The 27,561-nt window shown below is 41.3% G+C and overlaps 1 protein-coding gene across 4 annotated transcripts in view; it reads right to left on the reverse strand.

The window, feature by feature from the left end:
• Nucleotides 1-23,986, reverse strand: part of LOC121318576 (uncharacterized protein KIAA0930 homolog) — a 98,017-nt gene extending 74,031 nt beyond the window's left edge. Inside the window, exon 1 of one of the 4 annotated variants that reach the window (XM_041255401.1) lies at nucleotides 23,579-23,986. In XM_041255401.1, the coding sequence (XP_041111335.1) occupies nucleotides 23,579-23,723 (145 nt within the window). In that variant the 5' untranslated portion in view covers nucleotides 23,724-23,986. Of the gene's footprint in view, nucleotides 1-2,126; nucleotides 2,192-23,578 lie in introns of those variants that run through there. The other 3 variants (XM_041255400.1, XM_041255399.1, XM_041255402.1) reach the window with 3 other exon arrangements.
• Nucleotides 23,987-27,561: the final 3,575 nt, after the last annotated feature.

Genomic DNA, 27,561 nt, shown 5'->3' on the forward strand with positions numbered 1-27,561 from the left:
CGGTTTGCGCAGCACTACAAACTTTTAAACTTTTAACGCTATTCTGTGCTCCCCCTTTAACACTCTGGTCTGGGTGCTATTTGTGTTCCACCTTATAACTGTAGTGAAATATAAATGATTATAGTGCAAATGGCAGAAAACCAGTTTGCGAAGATTGACATTGGCATAAATAGAGTTGCTATGGCAACAACCAACTTGGCCTTAGGCTTATACTTTTGAATGAAAGTATGTGCAAGAAAGTAAGAGAAATGAGAACTATGGTAAACAATTAACCAGTTACCTTGTAAAATAGAGTAGTTTGTGGTTGGTTGCACCCTAACAACTGAATAACTAATTCTACTGCTGACAACTATAACTACAACTAGTCCAACTGTAGTCACATATTAACCAATTAGAGTATAAATACCAGGCATAGAGGCAGATACAGAGGAGAGAGGCTCCTAATACCATCAGATCGATGTCTGAGGCTCTCTCCAAGGGAAGGTATCTTGATCAACTGCCTAATCTCTCTTAATACTAGTAGCACATATTGTAGCTAAACAATAGTGTTCACTGTAGAATGTAAAGTTTGGTATTTGGAACTGATAAATGGTAAACGTTGTTAAGATTTGTAACATGGCCTGGTCTCATCCTCATTGAGTAAGAAAGTAGTTATTTAAATGTTTACCTTAATTTTTAAGCCTTACATAACAAGTATTCTCATGCTCGCGTAATGGCATTCAGATCTCAAAGCCTTATAAAAGGGGGAGCACCACAATTTAAAAAATGTATTTACCGTTTAAGCGTTTCACTTGAAACAGTAAATAATTTGTTGTATAGGGACCAGCATGGCATATCGTATATTTCACATGAACTAAAGATCCTCTAATTAATGACAAACAAACACTTATCCATGTGAATTGCCTATTAAAAAGGTAAAGAAAAAAATATGTAAAAACACTGGGACAGCTCTATAAAGGAGATTCTACATGGTTACAATCCTAACAAACCTCGATAATGAAACCTCTTATTAGGGAATGACAGTTTGGCAGCTCTCCAGCACTGGCAATCGAGAAGCCTAGCCACTGACACAAATCACGTCTGGAGCAGAATGCAAGCACATTAACTGCACTGCAGGAGACTCCTGCAAATTGAAACAACCAAACAATCAGGCACCCGCCTCCAATCACTGTACTGCAGTGACCTGCGACCCGCTCGCTGGGGTTTGACCTAACCCAGCACAGTGGGAGTCCTTTATTACTGCCGCCAAAGGCACTGAGGAGAATGCAGGATGGTCTTTTAATGGTTTGGGGCGTTAGGAGGGAGTTGTACTGTTTAAAATCAAAAGCTGCTTGTTCCATTTTTGACAAGGCTTAAAGTGTCACTCTCTATTATGACCTGCAGATGTGTGGAGATTCCGATTGGACTACAGTACTTTGCGGTGGCTCAGCCAATCAGATTTCATCAAAAGTGATCTTTAACATCCATAACCCATCGATTCACTTTCTACAATTAAAACAATTCTGAGACATCACCATTTGATCTTTTGATTGATTAATTCAACTAATCGAAGAGATGGGGAGTGCGGGTCTAATGTACTGTTGATTCATAAATCCACAGTTAATGCTATAAATCCGAGGAAAACTGGATTAGTTAACAAACCCACAGCGAGTCACGACAAATAAAAAAAAAAAAAGAATGGCCTATTACAATCATTTCAACCCTTAGTTTATTACACATTTCAAACGAGACACTTAGAAAAGGGCTTGCAATTTCAATTCAGCATTCCATATTGTTTGCTAAAAGCAGGGTAATACAAATTATACATTAACAATGTAAACATTATGTTGTCATAATTACAAATTGTGTCAAAGCTTCTTTATTTACAATATAACTTTGAACACAGTTCTGGGCTCCTAACACGTCCTTGGTGGATAGAGGCCGATCGGCAACAAAGGATAAGTTTAAACAGTGAGAACACTGCCTCTTTTAAAAAAACAATACAAAACAAAACTAAATCCTAGCTCATGTTTTGGAGCTCCAACTAAACTTAACAGAATCCCTAACTTTAGCCAGGCGCTAATCTGTGATTTGAGTATATTTAGTTTTAACATGCACCGCATTCAGGTCTACACACAAGTCCTTACCTTCCCGGCTGTAATTCTGGAAAGCACCCAACAACATGCTTCAGTCCTGAATTTTGTTATGACTTGGGGTTTATTCCTTTTTTTCTTTAATTCCAATTCATTTACAATTCCTTTGAAGGAATTTAAATCAATTAAAAGGCAATTGGAATTGGAATTAAAAAAAAAAAAAAAAAAAAAGGAACTGACCCCAACCCGCTCTGCAATCCCAGCTGTTATAAAGAGGCCTACATCTGGGCCTTTAATTAAGTGGACGAGGCAGGGTCCAAACAAGACAAGGTCTGCTGAAAGTAGACTCCCAGTCAACCCGAGACAGGATCCTAACTTCACATACTGTATTAAACAGACTGCTACAGTACAAGCCACAGAGATGAGGAGTCAAGCGCTTTCTCTGTGATCTGAATAGAGAAAAACAAACACAAACTCTACACAGATTCCCCATGAAAGCGCTACTTCGGTCAGCCTGTCTGGCAAGATCTGAAAACAAAATCCAGACATAGAGGAACATTAAAACCATTGTTCAAATGAGGAACAGTTCCGTAAAATAAGAAACAGGTCCCTAAAACAAGGAACAGGTTTGTATTTTACATTTATCCTTAACCTCGTCTCTGGTAAACAAACGTGCACATACTGACACTGATCTGATCCATCTAAAACGTGCGGTATCTCGAGTACATCATTTAATATTACATTTTCTTGTTTCTTTTGAGACGTACTAAAAGAAACATTGAAGACATGGAAAACAATTTCTTGTCAAACCATCTGTCATTGATCTATATAGTATTTCCTAGTTTAGCACTGTTGAGAGTTTTGTAGTTAGGGGTGATATTAGTAGGTTCTCTGGTTTTAAAATAAATCTTGCAAGTGAAAATATATATATCAAAATCAACAGGGTTTAATTAAAGTACTAGACTTCTCGCGAAGAGAAAAAAAAACTGGAAAAACAGAAGCTCTGATTATTATATGGAACTATAATGTCTGGTGGATTAAATGCATACCAAAATAAACTAGATAAAGATGGTGCTGTTGTTTACCAATATAAAAAGACACAGTGGCTGATCTAGCCTGTATTACATACAGAAACTGAAGACCAGCTCTAAAACAAAGCAATAAAAAATAAGAACACACTGTATTTGACCAATTGCAATAAAAACCACACAGAATGAAGGATCAATAAAAAAAAAGAGCCACTACTTAATGTGATTTTTCTTTAACTAGGCAAGAAGAATGTCCTAAATGTAAGTGTTTATGTTTCGTCCTAGTTTTAAAGCAAATCTAAAGAAATCCACATTGAATAGGAGTTGATAGAATGCCAGTAAAATTAAAACACCCATTAGGATTTCGAGCAGATGGAAAGAACAGCAGTGTGTTCTGGAATAAGACCGCACAGACAGAAAGAATTGCAATGTGTTCTGGAATAAGACTGCACAGGTGGAAAGAACAGCAGTGTGTTCTGGAATAAGACCGCACAGACAGAAAGAATTGCAATGTGTTCTGGAATAAGACTGCACAGGTGGAAAGAACAGCAGTGTGTTCTGGAATAAGACAGCACAGATGGAAAGAACGGCACAGTGTGTTCTGGAATAAGACCGCAGGGTTCTACGACTGAACCTACAGTGCATTAACATGCTATTCATCACACCTGCAGACAATATTCACTTCTTATCAGCACAACAAAACAAACAATGCTACCTACCTGCATCCAGTAACGATCTACACTACATCTCAGTGACTATTTAATGAAATTCCTAATTGCAAAATGTACCTTCATTTATTACTGTTCTTATATTAATTGTGTTGGTTTTTTTTAAAAACATATTTTTAAACTGGGTATGTGCTAGCACTGCTAGCATAGTCTTATTATTTATACAGGGATACATGAACTGAGGTTAAACTTGTAGCAACATTATTATTTTTTTTTTTTTTTTTTATTTATTTTTTTTTACAGGTCACAGACAAAAGATGGTTTTGAGTTATTTATTTATTTTTGTAACAAATTTAGTCGTCGACAGTGGTTTTAACCCCAGCTTTCAACCCAATCTGGAATGATCAATCCAGGTTCACAGCTGCCCCCTGGCAACTCCGGGAAACGAAGGCTGAAACACGCTTCCTCCAAAACGCATTCCTGCCAATCCATCACTTTTTGCACTGCGGATCCACAGCAAAGCCACCAGATCTATAGTGCTGGAGGACAACACAGATCTGGATGGCTCCACCGCAGACGCGCAGGCGCCCTATCAACCACAGGGGTCGCTGGTTCACGGTGAACCACGGATTGCCCTGTCGACTTAAGCCCTCCTCGGTCAATTGTGTACCACTTCCTAGGAACCACCAGTTGTGGTTGGCAATGACACAGTCTGGATTTGAACCTGTGATCTCCAGCCTAGAAGGCGTATCCTGAACTCCACACGGAGCACCCTTACTGTATGCGCCACTCGGGAGCCGCTGTTCATTGCTAGTTGGTACTTTTGATAAAGGAAAATAAAGCTTCTAATTTTACATGGATGCATTTTCGAATCAAATTAATTTTGAATCCCCCCCAAGCCTAGTAGTACCGACCTTGATAATGCCCATAGTCCTGCAACACTTCAACTGATTTCTGGCGCGATGCTGTCTTTCTGATGGACACATTTGCATAGCATCCTTTTACTAAGACCGCCGAAAACACAAAGCGTCTGTCATGGAGGGTTTGCTAGGTCACTTCCCACCAGACGCATAATTCCAACCCTTTGAGGGACAGCTGCTCGTTGTGATTTCTGGTGGTTCCTTTAATAGCGTTCCCAAGGTGAATGCATTTCAAGCTCTGCTACCCTTTCTTTCAGAGTGGTTTGAAATCAATACCTGCTGATGGAGCTGCAGCTGCTCTCACACAGTGGGGGGGGGGGGGGGGGGGGGGGGAGCTCACAGCACCAGCTACTACACCTTTCATTAACGCAGCTCCACTCAGCCTACAGAGTGAATTATTAAATAGTCAGTGTAGAATTCATAAATTAAAGTTTGTTAGGTCTTCTCTACATCGTACATCCATGAGTAGAAATTATTGCAATTCCAAACTCTGTTGTAGATTTCAACAAATATATTTTATTAGATGATACACTAGAGCGGCTGGATACACTATTTTCCTTAAGCACAAGTTATAATAGAATCAACAAGACAATACAATGTTTGAATGCAACTGTGCAATCACCATTCAAGAGAGACCATCCTATCTCTTTGAGGGCTCCTTTGGGGCTACACATCTGTGGTGACCTACTCTGAAAGCTAATCATTGCCAGATAGGGTAAATACTGAGTTTCAGAGTACAGAAACACATTCCTAATCATCGGTGACTGTAGACAACAGACGCTTAAAGCATATGTGGGATGCCTGTACATCTTTTAATTATCCTGTTAGGCCGAGACTGTCTATTTGATTATGTTGATATTTTTGGGACTTCCCAGTGCTTCAAATTACTATTTTAAAACTGCCAGCTTCTCTGTGTGTGACATGACTGTAGATGGAAGCTTTGTAATCTGTCAATGACTGGAGCAGACACTCCTTGCCAATCTAACACTCCTGTAGATAGAGAGAGAGAGAGAAACACATTTTCAGACTTGTTAGTTTACCCAGCGAGTCTGAGACAATGGATCTCAAGGATGCCAACTTGCTAATCGGATATCCACAATAAAAAAATAAAAACAATTATGCGACACGCATCCCCCGTTACGGCTGTTAATACAAAATTTGTGGCCTCAGCAACACGAGGCAGGAGCCAGGCCCGTGTAAGGGGCTACTAGAATAAAGACAAAGTGCTTGTGACTTGTAAACAGAATAGGGGTTTCCCCTTGCTACTTGGAGAAGCGCCCTCACTGAGGTGCGGCCGATCGACCTCCAATGCGGGGAAGCGAGGACTTCCAAGGAGAAACTAAGGAAGGATAGGAGGACGAACCAAGGTCTCCCTGGCTTACTGAGTATTCTAGTCAAGACAGGAGAGCTGTCACTTCAAGGCCACATGGAGAGCCTCGTGATCTACACAGGGAGAACAAAAGCGCTGGAAAAGAGGATAAGAAATAAACACATAAAGAGGGCCAGGGGTCTACCCCCCAGCTGTAAGAGCCACCTTTGATAAGTGAGACAAATAACTAGCTTGAAAGTTGGGAGCAGCTTGATCTCTGAAGGGGGAGACTGGCACGGGTGCAAATGAATAGATTAGCTGGAGAATGGAAAACAAAATATAATTTTAAAAAGTTATTTGGCTGGGGGTCCCCTCTAGCCAGCAGGATCCTTCCTCTCGGAGGGCGATTCGACGTAGTCGGTCTCTAAGGTCGGGAAGTGAGTTTCACTTGCCCTCCGAGGGGACCGTTGCAAAGGTGATGCAGCAAAGTGGAGGAAGGGAGGATGGAGGAAACTGAAAAGCAAGATGAGAATTAGGAAGCTGGCTACGGTTTAAATAGGGCAACTGACAGGTAATTAAAGGGTGACTGACAGATATTTTAGCGGGATGACTCAGGGGAGGAGTTCTGGCTCCAGCCCCCCGAAATACACTGAGGTTCTACTAAAAAGTAAATCTCCAAGACCTACAGTAGGTCCACTACGTAAAATGTAAAATCCCTCCAGACTCTGACACTCAATAACCAGCGCTAAAGTACATCTTAATCAGGTTTCAGCATAATCTAATAAACACTTCCCCAGATCTACAAACAAAAGTGTGTATGAGTTGACGTGTATTGAACAGAATGATGTCAGCACATTACAGTACAATACAATAGGGATTGATAAAGCGTCTTCTATGAAATACCTCAAAGCGCTGTACACATAATAAATAAGAAAATAAGTGCTTTGTTAAACAAATAGGTTTTTAATCCAGTTTTAATAATTGGCACCGACGCCAAGTCCCCTATATGTTTTGGCAGAGAATTCCATAAACAGGGACTGCGATACCCGAATGCCTACCCTCCTCCCAGTTTTGAGCTATACCGAGGAAGATAAATAGTGGCTCCTGGTTACAGGAAGTTGTATGTAACTTTATTAAATGCCATGGGTAAACTTGGTATTGCCCTGTGCCACACAACGCTCCCAGGGTGTGCAGTAATTTCATAACTGCTGCACACGAGTCGTGCTTACTTACAGACCTTATGAATTTGCGTTAATCTGTCACTTATAAAGTGCCTAAGTTGAAAAAGATCAGTTAGAAACCTTAAAATAACACCCCTTCAAGCAATTACAATACAATTAATGAGATAAACTGGCCAACTATCAATCCTCAATGGAATATACAACTATTACAGAAAGGCTAGATCACTAAAAATACAATACAAAACAATTTACGAAAAAACACAAAATAATTTTTTTAATGAAAACACTCCACACCACCAAGATGATACCGAATACACTCAGAGAACAAGGAGCTGCTTCTGGTGGATCCAGATCTGTGTTGTCCTTCATTGTGATGTCATAATTGCATTCAATGGTATCATGTTATGACACACGTGCTATATTTTCCACGTACACACAAACCCCAGCTGGCCCTCACTCGCTCAGAAGCATTGAGCATTCTTCATTAAATTAAAAGAAGCTGTTTCTCACAATTAGTTCCAGTTTGACACTGAAGTGAAACTCCCCGTATCTGTTTGCTACATTCTCCAGTTCTGTGTTATTCATGGAGGACGTCTTGAAACGTTAGCCCAGTGAGACTGGTTTTCTTCCCCCATAGAACCACTGCCTAGCCAACTTGCAAGTACAGTGTTAGAGAGAGAAGTTGTAGACAAGTATCAACTTATAGATTTCTGTTCAACTGAGGAAAAAATCCATCCATCCATCCATGATCATTAACCGCTTAATCCTTTAACAGTGTCTCAGTGAGTCGGAGCCTAACCCGAAACACACAGGACGCAAGGCAGGACTACAGCCTGGACGGGACACCAGTCCATTGCAGGGCACCACACACGGCAATTTAGAATGACCAATCAACCAGAACAGCATGTCTTTGGACTGTGGGAGGAGACCGGAGTACCAGTCAAAAACCCACGCAGACATGGGAATAACATGCAAATTCCACATAGCAATTGAGGGAAAAATTTTGGCAGAAAGTCAGCTGTGGGCCAGAAAAAAAAAAAGCCTTTTCACCCTCACTCTCTTCAGAGAAGAAAAAAAACATTTTTCAAAACTGAATTGCTGCTTCCTGTTGCAGCCATGTTGTTTCTTGTTAGTTTTATTGCAATTGGTATTCCTCTCAGAACAAAAATGCCTTTGGGGCCCATAGCTTTTAAACTAAAATCATGTTTTGAAAAAAAAAAAAAATTTAAAGCAAATTTAATGAAGTGGTAACCAAATAGCAACATTTGTGTCTCTTGCAATACTGTCATTAGCAACATTATAACCGCCCTCCCTTATTGTGATGAAGCTCCTTCTGTGGGGATGTTAAAGTACCGTGCCACTCTAACCTTAAAGCAGTAGTTCAAACATGTAAAGCCCAGCTTTCTGGTACCTTGTCACTTCCTGTGTTGATGGTCTATATATATACACACACACACACACACACATATATATATATATATATATAATATATATATGTGTGTGTGTGTGTGTGTGTGTGTATGTATATATATATATATATATATATATATACATAATATGTATATATATATATTATATATATATACACATATGTATATATGTATATATATATTATACATAATGTATGTATATATATATATGTACATCACATACATAATATATTGTGTGGTTGTGGTATAATATCTATATATATATTATATAATTATATATACATATTATATATATTTTGTGACACAACATACATATATGTATGTATATACTATATTATACATACATATCACAGTATATACATACATATATATACACATATACATACATATATATACACATATACAAATACATATATATATATATATATATATATATATATATATATATATATATATATATTACACACACACACACACACACACACACACACACACACACACACACACACCAAATCAAAAGATTTTGAGCACAAAATGTCTCCATCTCTAATTCAGACATCCTGTTGTATGAGTTAACAGTGTGTAAATCTGCCACAGTTAATATTTTTGCAGGTCTTCTTTTCCTTGATCTGCAACAAAATTCTTTCAGTTTTGTGAGTAAATGGCTTCTGGCTGTGTGGGGAGTTTTTTTGCGAGCTCTGCAGTACAGTAACCATTTTTTTTTGAAGATGAAAGCAACCAACAATTTTGTGACCCTGTCCTGTGACATTAACCCTGCAATGTGGATGCTTTGATATCTGCAGGGAAAACACACAAAAAAAAGCTGTAGTGGTTAAACTGAACACTGTTATATGAGGAGGAGGTTAAATGTCAGCAAAACCTGCAAAGAAAATGTACAAAATGAAATTTACTGGTTGCATAAGTATTCAGCCCCTTAAGTCAGTACTTGGTAGAAGCACCTTTTGCAGCAATTACTGCTATGAGTCTTTTTGGATAGGTCTCTACTAGCTTTGCACAGTAGGATGGTGACATTTTTGTCTATTCACAGAAAATTGCTTCTGATAAGTTTGTTGGGGATCATCGATGGACTGCAATCTTCAAGTCTCGCCATAAATTTTCGATTGGATTCAAGTCAGGACTTTGATTTGGCCACAACATTAATTCTCTTCTTGTTCAAACACTCCAGTGTGGCTTTGGCTTTGTGCTTCGGGTCATTGTCCTGCTGAAATGTGAATTTCCTCCCATTCAGAGTCTTGGCTGACTCAAACAGGTTTCCCTCAAGGATTCGCCTGTACTTTGCACCATCCATTCTCCCCTCTATCCTGATAAGCTTCCCAGTCTTTGTTGAAGAGAAGCATCCCTATAACATGATGCTGCCACCACCATGCTTGACAGTTGGGATGGTGTTGACTGGGTGATATGCAGTGTTGGGCTTGCTCCAGACGTAACACTTGGAAAAGCTCCTTTGTCTGCATGGTTGCCTTGTTGGATCATATATGAGTTGCAGCTTGAAAGTCTTTATATACCGGAAGGAAATTATTTACAAGTTAAACCACTTGCTGGTGCACACAGGCTGAAAACATTTCACACATTTTGTGACCTTTCAAACAAATAATTTGCACCCAAGTTGATTTAGGGCTGCAGTGGCAATGGGGTTGAAATCTTATGCAACTGAGAAGAATCAGTTTTTCTCTGTAAATCTTACTTATTTATATTGTAGATGCATTTTTTAACTTTATCAATGTGGAGTTGTTTGTGTAGATTCTACATGTAAAGTCTAATTTGAAAGCATTGAGGAATGTGCTCAGGTGCCAACAAAATGTGGAAACTTTGCAGCGGGGTGAATACGTTTACAAAGCACTGTGTGTGTGTGTGTGTGTGTGTGTGTAGAGTGAGAGAATTATCTAAAATTCCCTGGGGTTGCCTCCCATACAGTAACTCGAAGGGAGAAAAGCATGTCAAGGACTGGGGTACTTCTCTCACCAAGAACATTAAATACGGCAGGAGCAAGTCCCAATCTCGGCCTTCCTTATTGGCAACTTTTTGGAGCATAGATTTCAGGGTCTTATTAAATCTTTCGACCAAACCATCAGTTTGAGGGTGGTATACGGAGGTTTGAATGGGCCGGATTTTCAAAGTAGTGTATAAATCCGTAATGATACGGTTTACAAAGGGAGTCCCCTGATCTATCAAGACTTCCTTTGGGATCCCGACCTTGGTGAATACCTGCATTAATTCTCTGACCATCACTTTGGAAGTCATCTTTCACAGGTGAATGGCTTCGGGGTACCGGTGGCATAGTCCATTATAACCAAGATATATTTGTGTCCCCTGGCCGACTTAGCCAATGGGCCTACTAGGTCCATGGCAATGTGTTCAAAGGGAACATCAGTAATTGGGAGGGGTTTGAGAGGAGCCCGTAGGATGGGTCGGGGGCTGGCTAGTTGACACTCTGGACAAGATTTACAGTACCTTTTCACTGTCTTTTTAATTCCTACCCAATAAAACCTTTGCAATATCCGCTGTAGGGTTTTCTCAATCCCTAAGTGGCCCCCAAATAAGTGGGTGTGAACCAAGTATAAGACCCGACGTTGGTAAGCTCGGGGAACTAGCAACTGTTCGACCAGTTGTTGACTGATTTGAGTACACCAGTAAACCAGATCATTTTTGATTATAAAATGCTCCAAGGGATTTATGATGGCATTGTCTACCGGTGTGCCATTTACGGTCACCACCCATTCTCTAATGTGTGCTGTTCCTGTTCCCACACAAAGCCCTCACTGGAAACCTGTAACTCATTCCCCAACTGGTCTTCCTCCCCTGGGTTCCCTGGCATTAATACTGTTTCCCCTGTTTCTTCCAGTATCGCTTCCCTGCGACACTGGGTTGACACTCCCTTTTGTTCTTGTTTCCCTAGTAACACTCTTACCCCCCTTTCTTTATCCACTCATCTCTGCTGCCGGCTTTTCTTTCTCTTTATACACCCTGCCTCCACAAATAAATCAGGAACAATAAAGGGAAATAACCTTTCAAGATTCTTCCCGGACCCTATTTCGGGCTTTGATTTTGGTGGAGGCATAGCCAATGGCCTCTAAATTTGCACCAGGTCCTGAAACCCTGGCAAGTCCCGAACTAGGATTACTTGGTGGGGTAACTTGGATACCACCCCAACACGCAGGGACGAACTACGGGCCCCATATTCTAATTCTATCACTGCAGTCATGTATACAAGTAATCCCAGTCTTGAACCCGTACTCCAGTGGTCCGTAAACCAGGAATTTTGGCGTAACCAAGGTTAATGCACTGCCTGAATCAGCCAGCGCCTTTGCCTTTTTCCCCATTTACCTTCACCTCAGTCAAATAGGGCGAGACCCCTGTAGGCCTCCCCGGAACTAAAATGCTACCACAGAATTCCCCGCCCAGATTACACTCCATTTTGTCCCCGGTAGGGCAATGCTTGGCTATATGCCCGCTCTGGTTATAATTAAAACACCGGTAATTTGTTAAGTTAGGAACAGATACACCCCTTCCCCAGTCAGACCCCAGTCCCTTCACGGGCCCCTGCCACTCTTCACCCCGCTCCGGCATTGCCGGTTGCTTACCCGTCTTCTGTGTTGGTCGGGGTTTCCAGGTGGAGGGTCCCGGGGTCTTTTGGGGCGGGGTTTGTGGCTGGTGGGACAGCTCCTCTGCTGCCAACTGCCACGCCACCAGATCAATAAACTCATTGATATTGCTGGGATCACCCTGTCCCACCCATTTCCTTAAAGGGACGGGCAAAGCGTGTAGATACTGGTCCATGACCAGTATTTCCACTACTTTGTCTGAACTAGTGACCAGTGGATTCAGCCACCGAGTGGATAGGTGTATTAGATCGAAAATCTGAGAACGTGATGGAACTCAATCTCCTGTTGGGCTGCCGTGGCGGAGACCAATGCTTTGACCAATGTCTCAAGGTCAGCCATGGTACTCCGATTCTGGGTCCTGTCCGATTTTCCAGATCAGCTATAAATCCCACTCTAACTCCATGTGTAAAGTACGCTCTAGTTTTTTCACCTCTAAGTGGCGTGGTGGCAGCCGGACATACAGCCAGGAGACAGACAGCGATTTGATGAGTGGATATTTATTTACAATATTTACAAATCATTAGCAGTTCTGGGTCCTGTGCGGAAAAATAACTAGCTCACTTCTTGAACCCTCTCTGTTCTAGTAGTGACACCAGTTCAGCAACTGTCCAGTCGGACAGCTTTCCTTTCCAAGAGAACAAAGGAAACACAGTTAGGTTTGGGGAAGTGGTCGTCCCCTCCAGGAGAACAAAGGAAACACAGGTAGGTTTGGGGAGTGGTCGCCCCCCTCCAGGAGAACAAAGGAAACACAGTTAGGTTTGGGGAGCGGTCACACCCTCCAGGAGAACAAAGGAAGCACAGACACACAGGACAATTGAAAGACTGTCTCCCTCTTCAGGAAAACAAAAGGAACTACTGCCTGTTCCTCAATAAAACCCATTGTTACAACCATCCAGTGTGTCTGTTTGCAATTATTATTATTTGTTTCCCACACTCAACACGCAGCGATTGTACTCACCCACTGCTTACTAAACTGGATGCACATATACGCTTTACATGCCAATATACTTTTTCAGTCGGAAGTTTACCACTCCCATGTTGCACTCTACTACAGCAATCCTCCCTGTGGTGAATTCACCTCCCTCTTCAGGAAAACTCCTCGGTAACAGCCGTGCAGACAGCCAGGTTTGTTTCCCCACCACAACACCCCTGGCTGTTCTGCCTGCTTCCCTAGATTTGCATTGGCCCCGCCCTTTTCCTGATTGCGGCGTGCAGACTTCTGGGAACCGTAGTTTTTGCGACCCCGCGGCCCCTTTTTTTTTCTTTAATAAAGACCCCGCTCCTTTGTCTCACACCTTCCTAATATTGAGTTGCACCCCCTTCTGCCCTCAGAACAGCCTAAATTCGTCAGGACATGGACTCTACAAGGTGTCGAAAGTGTTCCACAAGGATGCTGGCCCATGTTCACTCCAATGCTTCCCACAGTTGTGTCAAGTTGGCTGGTAGCGGATCTCTACTCCGAATAGCTCGTCCCATCTCATCCCACAGATGGCAATTGGACTGAGATCTGGTGACTGGGCAGGCCAATACAATAAGCTGAATTCACCGTTATGTTCGTGGAACCATTCCTGGGCAATCCTAGCCTTGTGGCATGGGGCATTTTGCTGCTGAAAAAATCCATTAGTAGATGGATACACTGCTGCCATGAAGGCATGCATCTGATTGGCAATGATGTTCAGATATTCTGTGACATTCAAATATTGCTCCAATGCAATGTTGACACACGGCATGATGGATGCATGTACTCATGTGGTTTTCTCCATACCCTAGTCCTCCCATCAGCGTGAAACAGCAGGAACCGGGATTCATCAGACCAGTCAATGTTTTTCAATCCTCCAGTGTTTTCATTCCTTAGCCCACTGCAATCGCAGTTTGTTGTGTTTTGCTGAAAGAATTGAAACTTTTTTAGGTCGTCAGTTGCCATACCCCATTCGTGTCAAGGTACGACGAGTTGTCTTTTATGGGTCTTTTGCCACCAATGTTGTACTGGACTGTCAGTTGACTAATTATAGCCCGTCAGTTGCTCTGCACAATTCGTGTCAGCCTTCTTTGGCCTCTTATCAATTAGCCATTTTCTTCCACTGGCTTGCTGTTGGCTGGATGTCCTTTGGGTGGTGCACCATACTTGATACAATTAAGAAACTGATGAGCGTGAAAAACCCAGCGGCTTTGCAGTTCTTGACACACTCAAACCGGTGCGTCTGGCACCCACTATCATACCCCATTCAAAGGCACTTAAATCTTTTGTCTTGCCCATTTACCCTCTGAATGGCACACCTACACAATCCATGTCTCAAGGCTTAAAAATCCTTCTTTAACCTGTCTCCCCTTCATCTACACTGATTGAAGTGGATTTAACAGGTTACATCAATAACGAATCATAGCTTTCACCTGGATTCACATTGGCAGTCTATTTTATGGAAAGAGCAGGTATTCTTAATGTTTTGTACACTCAGTGTGTATATATATATATATATATATATACACACACACACACACACACACAGTGCCGTGAAAAAGTGTTTGCCTTGTCTATGATTTTCTGCATTTTTGCATATCTTTGACATTAAATGTTATCAGATCTTCAACTCAAAACTAATATTAGATAAAAGGGACCCTGAGTGAAGAAATAACACAAAACTAAATTGTGATAGTTATTTAATTTATTTATTAGATAGTTATGCAACAGACTCAATAACTGGTTACGCCACCTTTAGCAGCAATAACTGCACCCAAACGCTTCCTCTAGTTATTGATCAGTCTCTCACAGCACCATGGAGGAATTTTGACTCACTCCTTCATGCAGAACTGCTTCAAATGAGTGACATTTGTGGGTTCTCGAACATAAACTGCTGGTTTCAGGTCCTGCCATAACATCTCAATGGGGTTTAGGTCTGAACTTTGACTAGGCCATTCCAAAACTTTAAATTTCTTGTTCTTCAACCATTTTGATGCAAACTTGCTTGTGTGTTTTGGATCATTGTCTTGCTGCATGACCCAGCTGCGCTTCAGCTTTGGCTCACAGACGGATGGCCTGATATTCTCCTGTAGAATTCTCCGATACAGAGATGGCAAGTCGTCCAGGTCCTGATGCAGCAAAGCATCCCCAAATCATGACACTACCAGTCAACCATATCAAGAGCTCTGCATAACACTGACCTGTATGGGAGGGTGGCAAGAAAGAAGCCGTTACTCAAAAAGTACCATCTGAAAGCATGTCTGGAGTTTGCCAGAAAGCATGAGAGTGACCCAGCTGCAATGTGGGAAAAGGTTTTGTGGTCAGATGAGACCAAGATAGAGCTTTTTGGCCAAAACTCAAAGCGCTATGTGCCCATGCACTGCCCATGCCTCAAGACACACCATCCCTACAGTGAAGTATGGTGGTGGCAGCATTATGCTGTGGGGATGCTTCTTATCAGCAGGGACTGGGTATCTTGTTACAATTGAATGAAAAATGGATGGAGCAAAATACAGGAAAATACTGCAAGAGAATCTGCTTCAGTCCACTAAAAAACTGAACCTTGGGAGGAAATTCACCTTTCAGCAGGACAATGATCCCAAGCACAAGGCCAAAGCAACACTGGAGTAGCTCAAGAACAAAACGGTGAATGTCCTACAGTGGCCCAGTCAAAGTCCTGATCTCAATCCCATTGAGATCTGTGGCACTATTTGAAAATTGCGGTCCACAAGCGTCGTCCAACCAACCTGAACAACCTGGAGCAAATCTGCCAAGAAGAATGGGCCAGAATCACTCCGACACTGTGGCAAAGCTGGTACATACTTACCCCAAAAGACTTAAAGCTGTTATTGCAGCGAAAGGTGGCTCTACCAAATATTAATGTGTGGGGGGTTGAATACTTATGCAAGCAAGATATTTCAGTATTTTATTTTTCTTAAAAATACTTCCCAAATGAAACCAATGTCACCTTACAGTAACTGATTTTGAGTTTAAGTGTTTTAAAAAAAAAAAATATCGAACAGAATGAAATTTCAATGTACCATTTGTAATTCAGTAATATGAGAGAATTGGTCAGGGGTCTGAATACTTTTGTAAGGCATTGTATAAAGTGTTACAACCAAGTGTCAAATCACAGTATGTGTGAAATGTAATACAAACTGTTATACTGTACTTCAGAGTTTAATGTTTTCATTAAGTGGCAAAGCTACTTAACTTTGAGTTGACTTATCCTGAAGAGAGAAACCATGTGGCTGGGCAGGGATATGAAAGAAAGCTTGTCTATCTCTTACACATGCCTTGCTTAACTCAGCAAACCAGCAAGTCATACAGTAACACTGAAAACAGTACCGTCTTTGTAATACTAACATTAGGGACAGTTTTAAGGTTCTACATAAAACATATGATGCTTAGAATGTATGCCAAAAAAAGCCAATACTCAATATCTTATGTTGTATGCATGTTTTATCCCAATTGAACAAGCGATTCTCTATTATGAAAAAACAACTGTGACAGACATACATTATGTGCAGAACGACATACAGGCATATCAACACTCAACCTGTGCTAAAGAGTGTTCCTACCAGGTTTCATCACAATGGGAGGTTCTCAAGCTAGATCTAAATTCAGTAAGCACTGGTGTGTCAGCTGTCTGTATCCAAGTCAGTGGTTAGAGATAATAGATATGCTAAACCTGTTTTGCTTAGGCAAAGGCCCACATATTTGAAGGTAGAGGGTTATATTCATCGCAAATGGCGGTTATGCACGAATGCCATATAAGAAACTTCTTTTTGAGTGCCTGTGACAGGGTCTTCCTCGTGTCATGCGTGTGGGTAGCCGCTGTTCAAGCAAACAGAAAGACAGACGTGGTGTTGATGTTGAAAACACCGGCACAGGCGCACAGGTTTTGTTAACTAACAAACTGAAATCGAAAGTAAAATAAAGGTGGTCATGTGACGTTATCAGCGATGGTAACGCACAGAGGACTAGTACATCAAGCTGTACAAAAAGTGCAAAATAAAACACAGTATAAACAACTGTAAATCAAAAGGTGCCGTGAAAACGGCAGGCCTTGCAGCAGCCCCGATCACAGCAATCACCATGCTTTTATACTGATGCTCCGCTAATACACGCCCACCCACCTGCGGGAACAACTAATTGCTTTCATCTGCTGCTCCATGCAGACGGGTAATCGTCCCCGGCGGAGCGCCACAGCAGCTAAACAATTAATTAAATCAATATGTTAACACAAAAACATACAACAAACTACAGATTTCCCCATGTGCAAGGCTTACGCTTTGCCACAGTGCCACAATCAGTTTTGCGCTGTGCACAAATATAATGTATGCACAGCACAATTAGGCAGGAGTGGCCGACAATTTGCAAAATCCTGCCATGTTCAAAACTATGCGCCACACAAGAAACCAGTTTTGTGAGGCACAAATAAGAACGATTGTGATAGCAGCATCACTAGTGTTCAAAAAAATAAAGAGGGAAGCTATAATCATGATCGTTCTTTCGGGCCGAAAGAAAACTAGTAACTTTCCCAAGCACACATTCTTGATGCTGAAAAAATAGCTCCCAAAACAGAATCAAGAGTACAGCACGGTATCATAGTACATACCTTCGGTACGTAACATAGATCGAGCCGGCAGATTCTAAACAACTACCTGTATAATGCAGGAACACTTTACTTTAAAAGACAAATACAGCAGTATATCAACGCTAGATCAATCCAGCAACAGTTTGCACCTCCTTAACTTGCATTCACATAGATTTAAATATCAAAGACACTGCTTAGCAGTAGGCTAGGCTACTGATTACTGTATTGGTAAATTTTGTCTGCATTTTGAATGTAAAATTACAAAAAGCTGCTCCTTTCTTATTCCACTGCCCCTTCAGCCCGTTAAGTTTAATCACTGTCCCACAGGTTTGTTAAGCAAGTTAATAAAGCGGTTTGATACCACCGCGGGACCACGGCTAATACTGAGAAACAAAAAATAAATAAAAACCTGATGGTACCGTAACAGAAAACAAGAAAGTCAAAACATGTAAATGAATTAGAGTAGGTAACATGTACTCATACTTGTATGACACCTGTCAATTATGAAGACAGAAGTAGAGAAATCATAAACTCACTTCCCAGCAAACAGCGCAGCATAGGCACATCTGTTTGAATTCCATAGAATCTGTGTTGGCCCTTTAAATATGTACCTTATTAGCCATGCTAATGCCTGTCATAATGATACATGCATGTGCGCAAATTTCATATGCTTAAGCACAAAAACATCTGAATTGAATTTGAATGAAAATGGCTACGTTTTGCGATAAGCGTGACAGGTTTGCAATGCGCAGAATGTTTCCATCAAACTACAATGTCGTGTAATATTAGAGTTCTGTGCATTCACACGTAGCTCTTCTGCATTTTTACTATATTGGTATTGAATGTACAGGTTGTTTTGCGAGGCACAACTGTTTCTTGCCATGTTGGAAAATATCAATTTCTGTGCAAAAGCACTCATTTTTGCGAGGCACAAATTTTGCGAGGGGACTGCGCATCGCTTAGAATATCTGGGCCATAGTCCCTTGATCAAACAAATTGCTGTGTTAATTTAAATATGTTTGCAGTGAGATCGGATTACAGCTGGACATGAAGCAGGTCAGAGCTGTCTTAGAGAATGCAATAATGAAACACATTGCTACAAGCCCACAGCACCTCCCTGGAGATGTCACTTACAGCCCAAATAAACAGCTGATTGCTGCAGTAGACTGGGAGCTGAACCAGCACTGTGCAATTTCCTTCTCAGCACTCGAAACAGACCGACAAGGCCAAGGTATCAGCATTAAAGTATTGTATATAAACCCAAGACAGAAATGCTTTCTGGTTTTCTGTTATTGAACATGTTTAATCAGTCTATTTATGGGAAGTGAGAGCTAGCTAGAAAGTGAAACCGAATTCCCAAACACACCGTCTTTTCTAGCGTCTACCTTTTACCTGCAACTGAATCCATTCTGTCCTACTAAGAGCTGAATTTACTGTTTTAGACCCATTATAAAATGTGCACTGATCAGCTTCCATCTTTACAGTTCAATTGTTTCCAGCGGTAAATAGAGGGTTCGATGAAGGTGGGGGCATTACACAGCTACTTGTCCACAAAATGCTTCTGGAATGATGAATGCATATGATTTATACTTACAGTGCTGCCCCATGGATAGGACTGCAGCTGGGACCACACTTAAGATATTATTTGTGTTTCTCCAAGATTGCAAGTGCTAGTAGAAAAGCATTACGAGGCAAATGGGAGCCGTGACCTACACTGTCTTTAGTTCAGCGGTATAAAGGGCTGTGCAGCTTCCCCTTTCATTTTAAGATCTGTCCGTTACCAAGCTACTGAACCCTGGAGGCCAAGGACCAGCCTGTGAAGTCAGTTTGAAGGTGCAGTGTCTAACCAGTTGGGGTTGCTGAAGCATGATCTGGTGAATTATCCACAGCTGAACCAGTGGGTCCCCCAGCCAAGATCAGCACCACACTGGCATAATTCCCCTGGCATGCCAAGCTTTAACTGGAAGAGTCACTGGGTACGATTATGATTTACCTTTAAACAAAATAGCCCAACAGCAGCAATCTTGAAATACATTAACAAACAACCTCTCCCTCAAATATCCATTTTCTACTAATGCAGAATGAATGCGTGTGATATTTTATCCCCCCTCAAAAATGGTGACAGCAAAGAGCAAACTAGGCTACTACTTTGCATTTCAGATACATGCAGAACATTAAGATGATAGTACAGCAAAAACAACCCAGAAAAACCCAAAGAAGGGTGAGGAACTTCATTATTGTGACATCAATCTTGTGGTCTTGTGGATTTAATCACTGTTGGTAGCTTATTTTCAGCCCTATTGCACCAGAGACTGAATAAGAGAGACACAGCACCCTGTGTGACACAAGTGATACGAAGTTACATGTGACTGCGTTGGCCAAGAGCACAGAACAAGAGCACAATCTTCAGTGCCAAGGAAGGTAGCTAACCAGGCCAGCACACATGGGCTGGGTGGTAAGGAGAGACTACATTATTATTATTATTATTATTATTATTATTATTATTATTATTATTATTATTATTATTATTATTATTATGCACATTCCTTATAATACTAACAATAATTAGACACATTTGTGCTTGTTGAAAGACCAACAGCTGATATCACAGACCCTGATTAGCCCTAATCTTAGATTACTGTTAGGCAACAGGGCAAACATTGCAGATACTTGATAAATCTTATATGGACACTGATAACAGGTCAGTGATTGGGCAACCCCTTCGACATCACTATTTTAAGCAAGGGCCCGAGCCAGTGAATTGCACAGTTGGTCAGACTGCGAGTCATCTGCATAATCTGTGAATTCGGCACAAAGCATATCCTTGCACTATAAGGATTTTCCAGTTTTAGTGCCTGTGAACAGTGCGACAGTGGCACGGATACACCACTGAAGAGTGCTGGTTAACAAACACATGACATTACACTACAATACTGATTCGATCAAAAGGAAATTACAATATGCCATGATCTTCAAAAGACTGTCCTTGGAAACACAGAACACAGAATTTCATGCGTGATTTTAATTCAGAATTACAGTAGCCACGCCTGTATGACCCTGTGGTACTTCTGAAGGTCAATGCTGGTGGCAAAAAATGACCATGTTGATATTTAGTCATATTACAGAATTTATAAATGACTGCCAAAAAGATCTTGTGGTCATAAAAAAAAAACACTCTACAGTACAGAAGTGTGATTCTCGCCTTTCTGTAGAGAGATCTTTTTTACAGTAATATGGTTCAAATTATACTTTGTTTTACAACTACTTCCAAATTAAAGAATATTAGAATATAACTAAATACTGAATGTTACAAAAAATTATTCTGACAGCTGATATCTTTTGAGGACATTCTGCTGAACAAAACATAAGGTAGTATAAATGTAATGGTAAACACCTCAGATTAAAAACAAAGAACTATTCAAAATTCCGTAACAAAACGTAGGCAGTTTCACAGTTTATATGATGTGATGCTGTGTTTAATGACGCTATTTTTTAAATCTTTTTGTACTATACTTGCAAAACTGGCCACGGCAAAAGATGTCAGAGTGTAACATATTGAAATCAATGGCGGGAAAATCTGAATACAGTGAAAAAGCTATCTAAAGGATACTAGCCTTAATGCTGATAAGATCAACTAAATAACCCCCAGGAGCAACTTCACACGATATAACAACCGTTACTGAATGCACTGGACTCTGTTGGGCACAATCAAAATAAATGTGTCTGTCTTCGTAGTAAATTGGCTCTTGTACAAAGCTTTACACTATCACAGAGACTTCGAGCTGTTTTTGGAGCTCTTTGAAAAATGAAAGTCTGTTCTTGAAGCTTGGAGAATAAGACCGGCACTTGTCTACCCTTTCTGAAGTTTCCACTTCAGATATCAGACAACTATCTTCCTGACCTGTCTCCCTCTCTCCAAAACCTGTCAAAAAAGAACTGCACACTCAAAACAGACTGCAACACGCTGGCTAGACCATTAATGGAAAGGGGGGAGGATCATGCATCATATTGTCAGAGAGGACCAATACTGCAACATAGCTAATTGTAGTCCACCTTGACTGATACATAAATGTGATTTATAGCTGGTATGAATACAATCTTCCTACCTCATTTAAGTTTTGTCTTTTGACTAAATAGTTCCACATAAACAATCATTTTATCATAACCAGTTTTCTTCATACATATCATAACCTCTATTTTCTTTTACAGTACTGCCTTGTGACCTTGCCTACAATTAATAAACTAAACGATTATTTCTACTGTGCTACATTTTTTATGGAACAAACCATAGCATGTCAACTAAAGACTGCAGAGCATATTATAATTAGAATCTGGAATGAATGTTGAGGGTCATTTTAGTGCTAAAATCACACCCAGAAGAAACGGTGACGGCCACTATGGAGTCACAAACTGCAACACGATGAGGAAGTACTGAAGACGCCATCATACGACTTTCTCATATAAACTGTACGCCACACACCAACAAGTACTGTGACAGGACACAAGAATGCAGAACATTTACAGCCCCGTTTATCTCACTCTGACCCATCTCTCACTAACACAGTATGTTGGTTTTCTTTGAATAGACAGACCGAGCTAATTTCAAAAGCAAGCAAAAGATTATAAATCAGCAATCCATCCCAGATGCGAGTGGTAAATATGTAAGTTTGCTGTATTTACTACCAATGCATAACAGCAAGATGGGATATTTGTACTTATCCAACAAAAGATGACTGGCATGGTGACTGGAAACACTGGTATGAAACTTTCCATCACAGGGATGACAGTAAGACTCCCAGTCTGACCCAGTCCTGGTTTTACTATAAAAGACACACCTCAGCTTTTTACCTACACACACTGTGGCTATTCAAGCTGTAGTAAAACCTGGTATGGATGCAGTCTTACTGTCCAAACTGACATGCAACAGAGAGAGGTACCTTTTATATATCACAACATTAATTACAGGTCACCTGGAAACTATTTGCATAATGATTTAACCCATGTCTAATTTTGTAAAAGATTCTGATGACACGCTGCAGAAAACCAGCAGTTAAAGGTGCTTAGCAGCAGTTCTACCATTTACAGGAATACAGTATGCATTTTCCTCCACTCAGATTTGGTAACCAGACCTTATCAATCAAGATGCCTCTTTGGGAAATTCCTACAGCAGATGGTAAAGCTGTCCTTTATTCTTCATTAAGGTTATGAGATAGACGTATGCCCGCCATGTACACAATATACACACACAAAGAATCACACACACTCACAACGTTAAAACAAAATAAACAGTATTGTCGGAAATACAAAATTCCGTATTAAGCCAGTTTGTCGAAAAATGGTCTGGTAAGTCTTTGTTGGAGATTAGGCAAACGTCCCTGATTAAACTCCATCGCCTAACATATCACTATGACATCTGTTTGGTCTGAAGGATTATAGCACAAATCCAGTAAGAGGCTAGACTGGTGTGTATCTCAGTCACACAAAACAACGTAGCCTCCACTACAGTGTAACTGCGGAACGCTGTCAAAAAAAGCAACATAAAGAAACTGATATTTGCAACCGTGGGTTTTTTTAAAGCGTGGAGAATTGGGTGGCTTATAAAAACACTGCATTGAATAGAACAGTATTGCACAACCACGCTGTTTTACAAAATCTACATGGCAAGTGATACTACAAATTCTAGGGAAACGATATTAATACTAATAATTAGCGCAGAATAATGCTAGATGCAAACCAGATCTATTATATAGCTTGCACTACTAGAGGTTAAAAGTCCAAGCTTAATTTACCTAATGCACTGAACTCACGTCTGATGCTCAGCCTGTGTTTCTCGTCCAGTATAGCTTTGAGCATCTGATGCAAGGATTGGTCCAAATCTCCATTCTCCTCCTCGGGTTCAGCCCCAGCACTCGTCTTGCTCTTAACGGATGCCATCCCCACACTGAGTTCATGTCAGTCCTCCTTTAAAAGAAAATCCACCCGTCTGCGACTGGGAAAGACTGAAGGAGGGGACGGAAAGGGGGGGGGGGGGTAGGAGATTCCCCCGTTGTACTTTCCGTTTGCTTGACAAACGCCTTTTATTTACTCCCTGTCACTCGCTTAAAACGAGATGGCTGTTCTTGCGAGTGTATTTCCAAGGCGATATAACGTGTAACTGAGGTTCTCACTTCCGTCTACTTTGGTCTGAGATCTGCTGGGGAAAAAAAATCGAGAACAGCCCTCGCACTTCCTGCAACAAAGCACGACACGTTAAATTTAAAGAGACAGCGGGAGGCACCTTTGGAATTTACCTTGATCATACAACCACCTGGAAGTTGGTTACTTATTCCCGGGTTCCTTATTCACGGTATAGCTGACAAAGCAGCATGTTTTTTTTTCCAGTGTGTTTTAATTCACTTACACATCTTGCTCTATTGTTATATTGATACCATTTAAAAGACAACCACTCCCTCTTTCAAGAAAAACTAAAATATTAATACAACATCTGTATCAACATAGCGGTACCCCCTATATTACCCCCTTGTTTTTCCCCATTACCACCCTTAGACGCTTTGCTCACTAAATACGTAGGTATACCTAGATAGGTTTTCGCCTCCTACTTGCAAAAATACTAAAGATTTTAACGAGCAAGCTGTAGTGTAGCCCATTATAACCAATACAGAACGCATGGGCTCTTTTGATGCCCCATTTACCCCACCTTAGACGCCTTGTTCATTAAATATTTTGGTGTCTTATGATAGGCTATTGTGTCCATTTTGCAAAAACACTAAATATCTTAATGAGCAAGCCGTACCCCACGAGCAGCAAAACCCCAACGTGTAGCCCATTATAGTTGCCGATTTCAAGTTACTTATAAAATGGTATAGTTAACTGGAAATCTCCAACTGTCTAAAAGCTGAAAACAACTAAAACGCTCTAATTAAGCTAATGGATAGTTAAATTAAGGGTTCAGTTAAGTAATTGAGAACTCAGCTGGAAAGAAAATCAGCAGACACAGGGGTTCCCCAGGACCAGGATTGGGAAACCCTGCTCTAGTGTATCAGTAACAAACGTGATCTCCTCTCCTCTCGACTTCCTAAATCGGAGTGTGTCAAAAATATAAAAACACAACCACATGACAAAATAAACAAATTAAATAAATAATAAATAAAAATAAATAATACATTAAAATAATTATATAAGTCAACTGCTATCTAGTATTTACAAAATGTTTGCCTGTAATAACCCTGTTTACCTAAACACCTACTTAAAACAGTAAAAACTGTATTTTTATTATGAATTCTTTAATTTTATTTATGTATTTATTTTGCATATTGACATACTTCGGTAACTGTAACTAAATCAGAACACTTCAGACCCCATTTATCAACAATTAAGAGCGAAGGGATTCTTACGCGTTTTTATTGGTTACATTTTGGGATGCTGCCGCTCATGAGGTACGGCTTGCTCACTGAAATATTTAGGGGTAGATGTACTAAAGTGTTGCGCCTGTCGCAATAGTCGCACACCAGTTGCAAACGAGTCGGAAGTCTAGGGTGAAATGTACCAAACGTGCACAATACTGTTACAGACTTTAAGGGATGTTTTGCGGCAGCAGTTTTTTCTTTGCGGTTAAACCTTAGATGAATGTGCAATTATGGGTGTTCCTGCATAAATTTGCAAAAAAGGGCAGACATAATACAAATTCTCAAACATTATTATTATTTATTTCTTAGCAGACGCCCTCACCCAGAGTATTACAAAAAAAAAAAAAAAAAACAAAAAAAAAACACACATATCAAGAATTACAGTACAATTAAGAGCAAGATACAAAATACAATGACTTCAGCACTAATAAAAGCAAATACAAAACACAGTACAATTTGTTACTGGGGCAGTTCAAGCGCAGATAACAGAATTGATAGTAACATCAGGATTAGATATGAGTGCAAGTGAAATACAAAATACTACAGCTTGGGTTAAGTGCAGAATTAAATACAGTAAAATAGGGAGCAGATAAGTGCAAGTTAAAGCATTAAAGGCAGAGTGATATATAGTCCAGAAGGGAAGAGTTGAGTTTTCCAGGTGTTGTCTGAAGAGGTGTGTTTTGAGGAGATGCTGGAAGGTGGTCAGGGATTGGGCAGTCCTGACATCCGTAGGAAGGTCGTTCATCCACTACGAGGTGAGGGTGGAGAAGAAACGGGCTCTAGAGGCAGGAGAGCCTAGAGGAGGTAAAGCCAGTCTTCTAGTTCAGGAGGAGAAAAGAGGTCGGGTGGCGGTGTAGGGAGAGATGAGGGTCTGGGGTTAGTTGGGTGCAGTCTGGTCAAAGTATCGGTTGGCAAATACAAGAGTCTTGAACTGGATGCGAGCAGTGAGCGGGAGCCAGTGGAGTGAACAGAGCAGCAGAGTAGTGTGGAAGAAGCGAGACAGAGAGAACACCAGGCGAGCAATGGAGTTCTGGGTGAGCTGAAGCAGATGGGTGGCAGACACAGGGAGGCCAGCCAGGAGGGAGTTGCAGTAGTCTAGGGGGGAGAGTACCAGGGCCTGGACAAGGAGTTGCGTGGAGTAGTTGGTGAAGAAGGGTCAGATTCTTTGTATGTTGCTCAGGAAGAAATGACAGGTGCGTACTAGAATGGAGATGTGCCTGGTCTAGGAGAGGAAGGGGTCCAAGGGTTACTTTGAGGTTCTTGGCTGAAGAGGGAGAGAGCATGGTAGATTCCAGAGGAGGGGGAATATGAGGAGGGGAAGAAAAGGAGGTCAGATTTAGAGAGGTTGAGTTTGAGGTGATGCGAGTGAATTCAGGAGGAGGAGGTAGTAGACAAACAGGTAAAGATACGGAAGGGGATGGTGGGGTCAGAGGAAGGAGAGGAAGATCTGAGCATAGTCAGTATAGAAATGGTATGAGAAACCATAGGATGCGATGAGGGGGCCCAGGGAGCAGGTGTAGAGAGAGAACAGGAGAAGGCCCAAGGCTGATCCTTGGGGGACTCCTGTTGAGAGAGGGTGAAGTACGGCGGTTGAGCCGCATCAAGTTACCTGGTAGGTGCGGTCAGAGAGGTAGGAATGAGAACCAGGCCAGAGCAGTGCCAGAGATTCCCAGGTCAGAGAGAGGGGATAGGAGCATAGAGTGATCGACAGTGTCAAAGGCAGTAGAGAGATCAAGGAGAATTAGGACACAGGAGAGAGAGGCAGCATGGACAGAGTTTAGCGAGTTAGTGACAGACAGCAGAGCAGTTTCAGTGGAGGAGGCAGAGCGGAAACCAGATTGGTTGAGCAGAGAGTGGCTAGACAGGAAAGCAGAGAGGGTTTAAGAGAGGACGGGTAAGAGGGAGACAGGACGGTAGTTCTGGAGGGAGGTGGGGTCGAGGGTTGTTTTTTTGAGGAGGGGGTGATAGAGACTTGTTTGAAGGCAGAGGGAAAGAGGCCAGAGAGGAGAGAGGTTTCCCGAAGAGATGAAGGGAAGTAGAGCAGGAGCAGCAACTTGAAGTAGGTGAGTGGGGAGGGGGTCCAGGGTGCACATGGTGGGCTTTTGGACCTGGAGGAGTGAGGAGAGGTCTGAGTCTGAGAGGGGAGAGAAGGAGAAGGAGTGTGAGTTAATAGGGGAGACAGAGGGTGTTGGGGTTGGAAAGAGAGGGGGTGGGGGAGGGAAAGGTGTTAAAGAGTTTGCAGATATCAGAGATTTTAGAGGATAAGAAAGAGGCAAAGTTGTCAGAGGAGATAGAGGAGGGAGGAGGAGGGAGGACGGTTGAGGAGGGAGAAGGTAGAGAATAGTTTCCGGGGGGTTTTAGTGGAG

The sequence above is a fragment of the Polyodon spathula genome, chromosome 7 (genome assembly GCF_017654505.1).
Source record: "Polyodon spathula isolate WHYD16114869_AA chromosome 7, ASM1765450v1, whole genome shotgun sequence".
Taxonomy (NCBI): Eukaryota; Metazoa; Chordata; class Actinopteri; order Acipenseriformes; family Polyodontidae; genus Polyodon; species Polyodon spathula.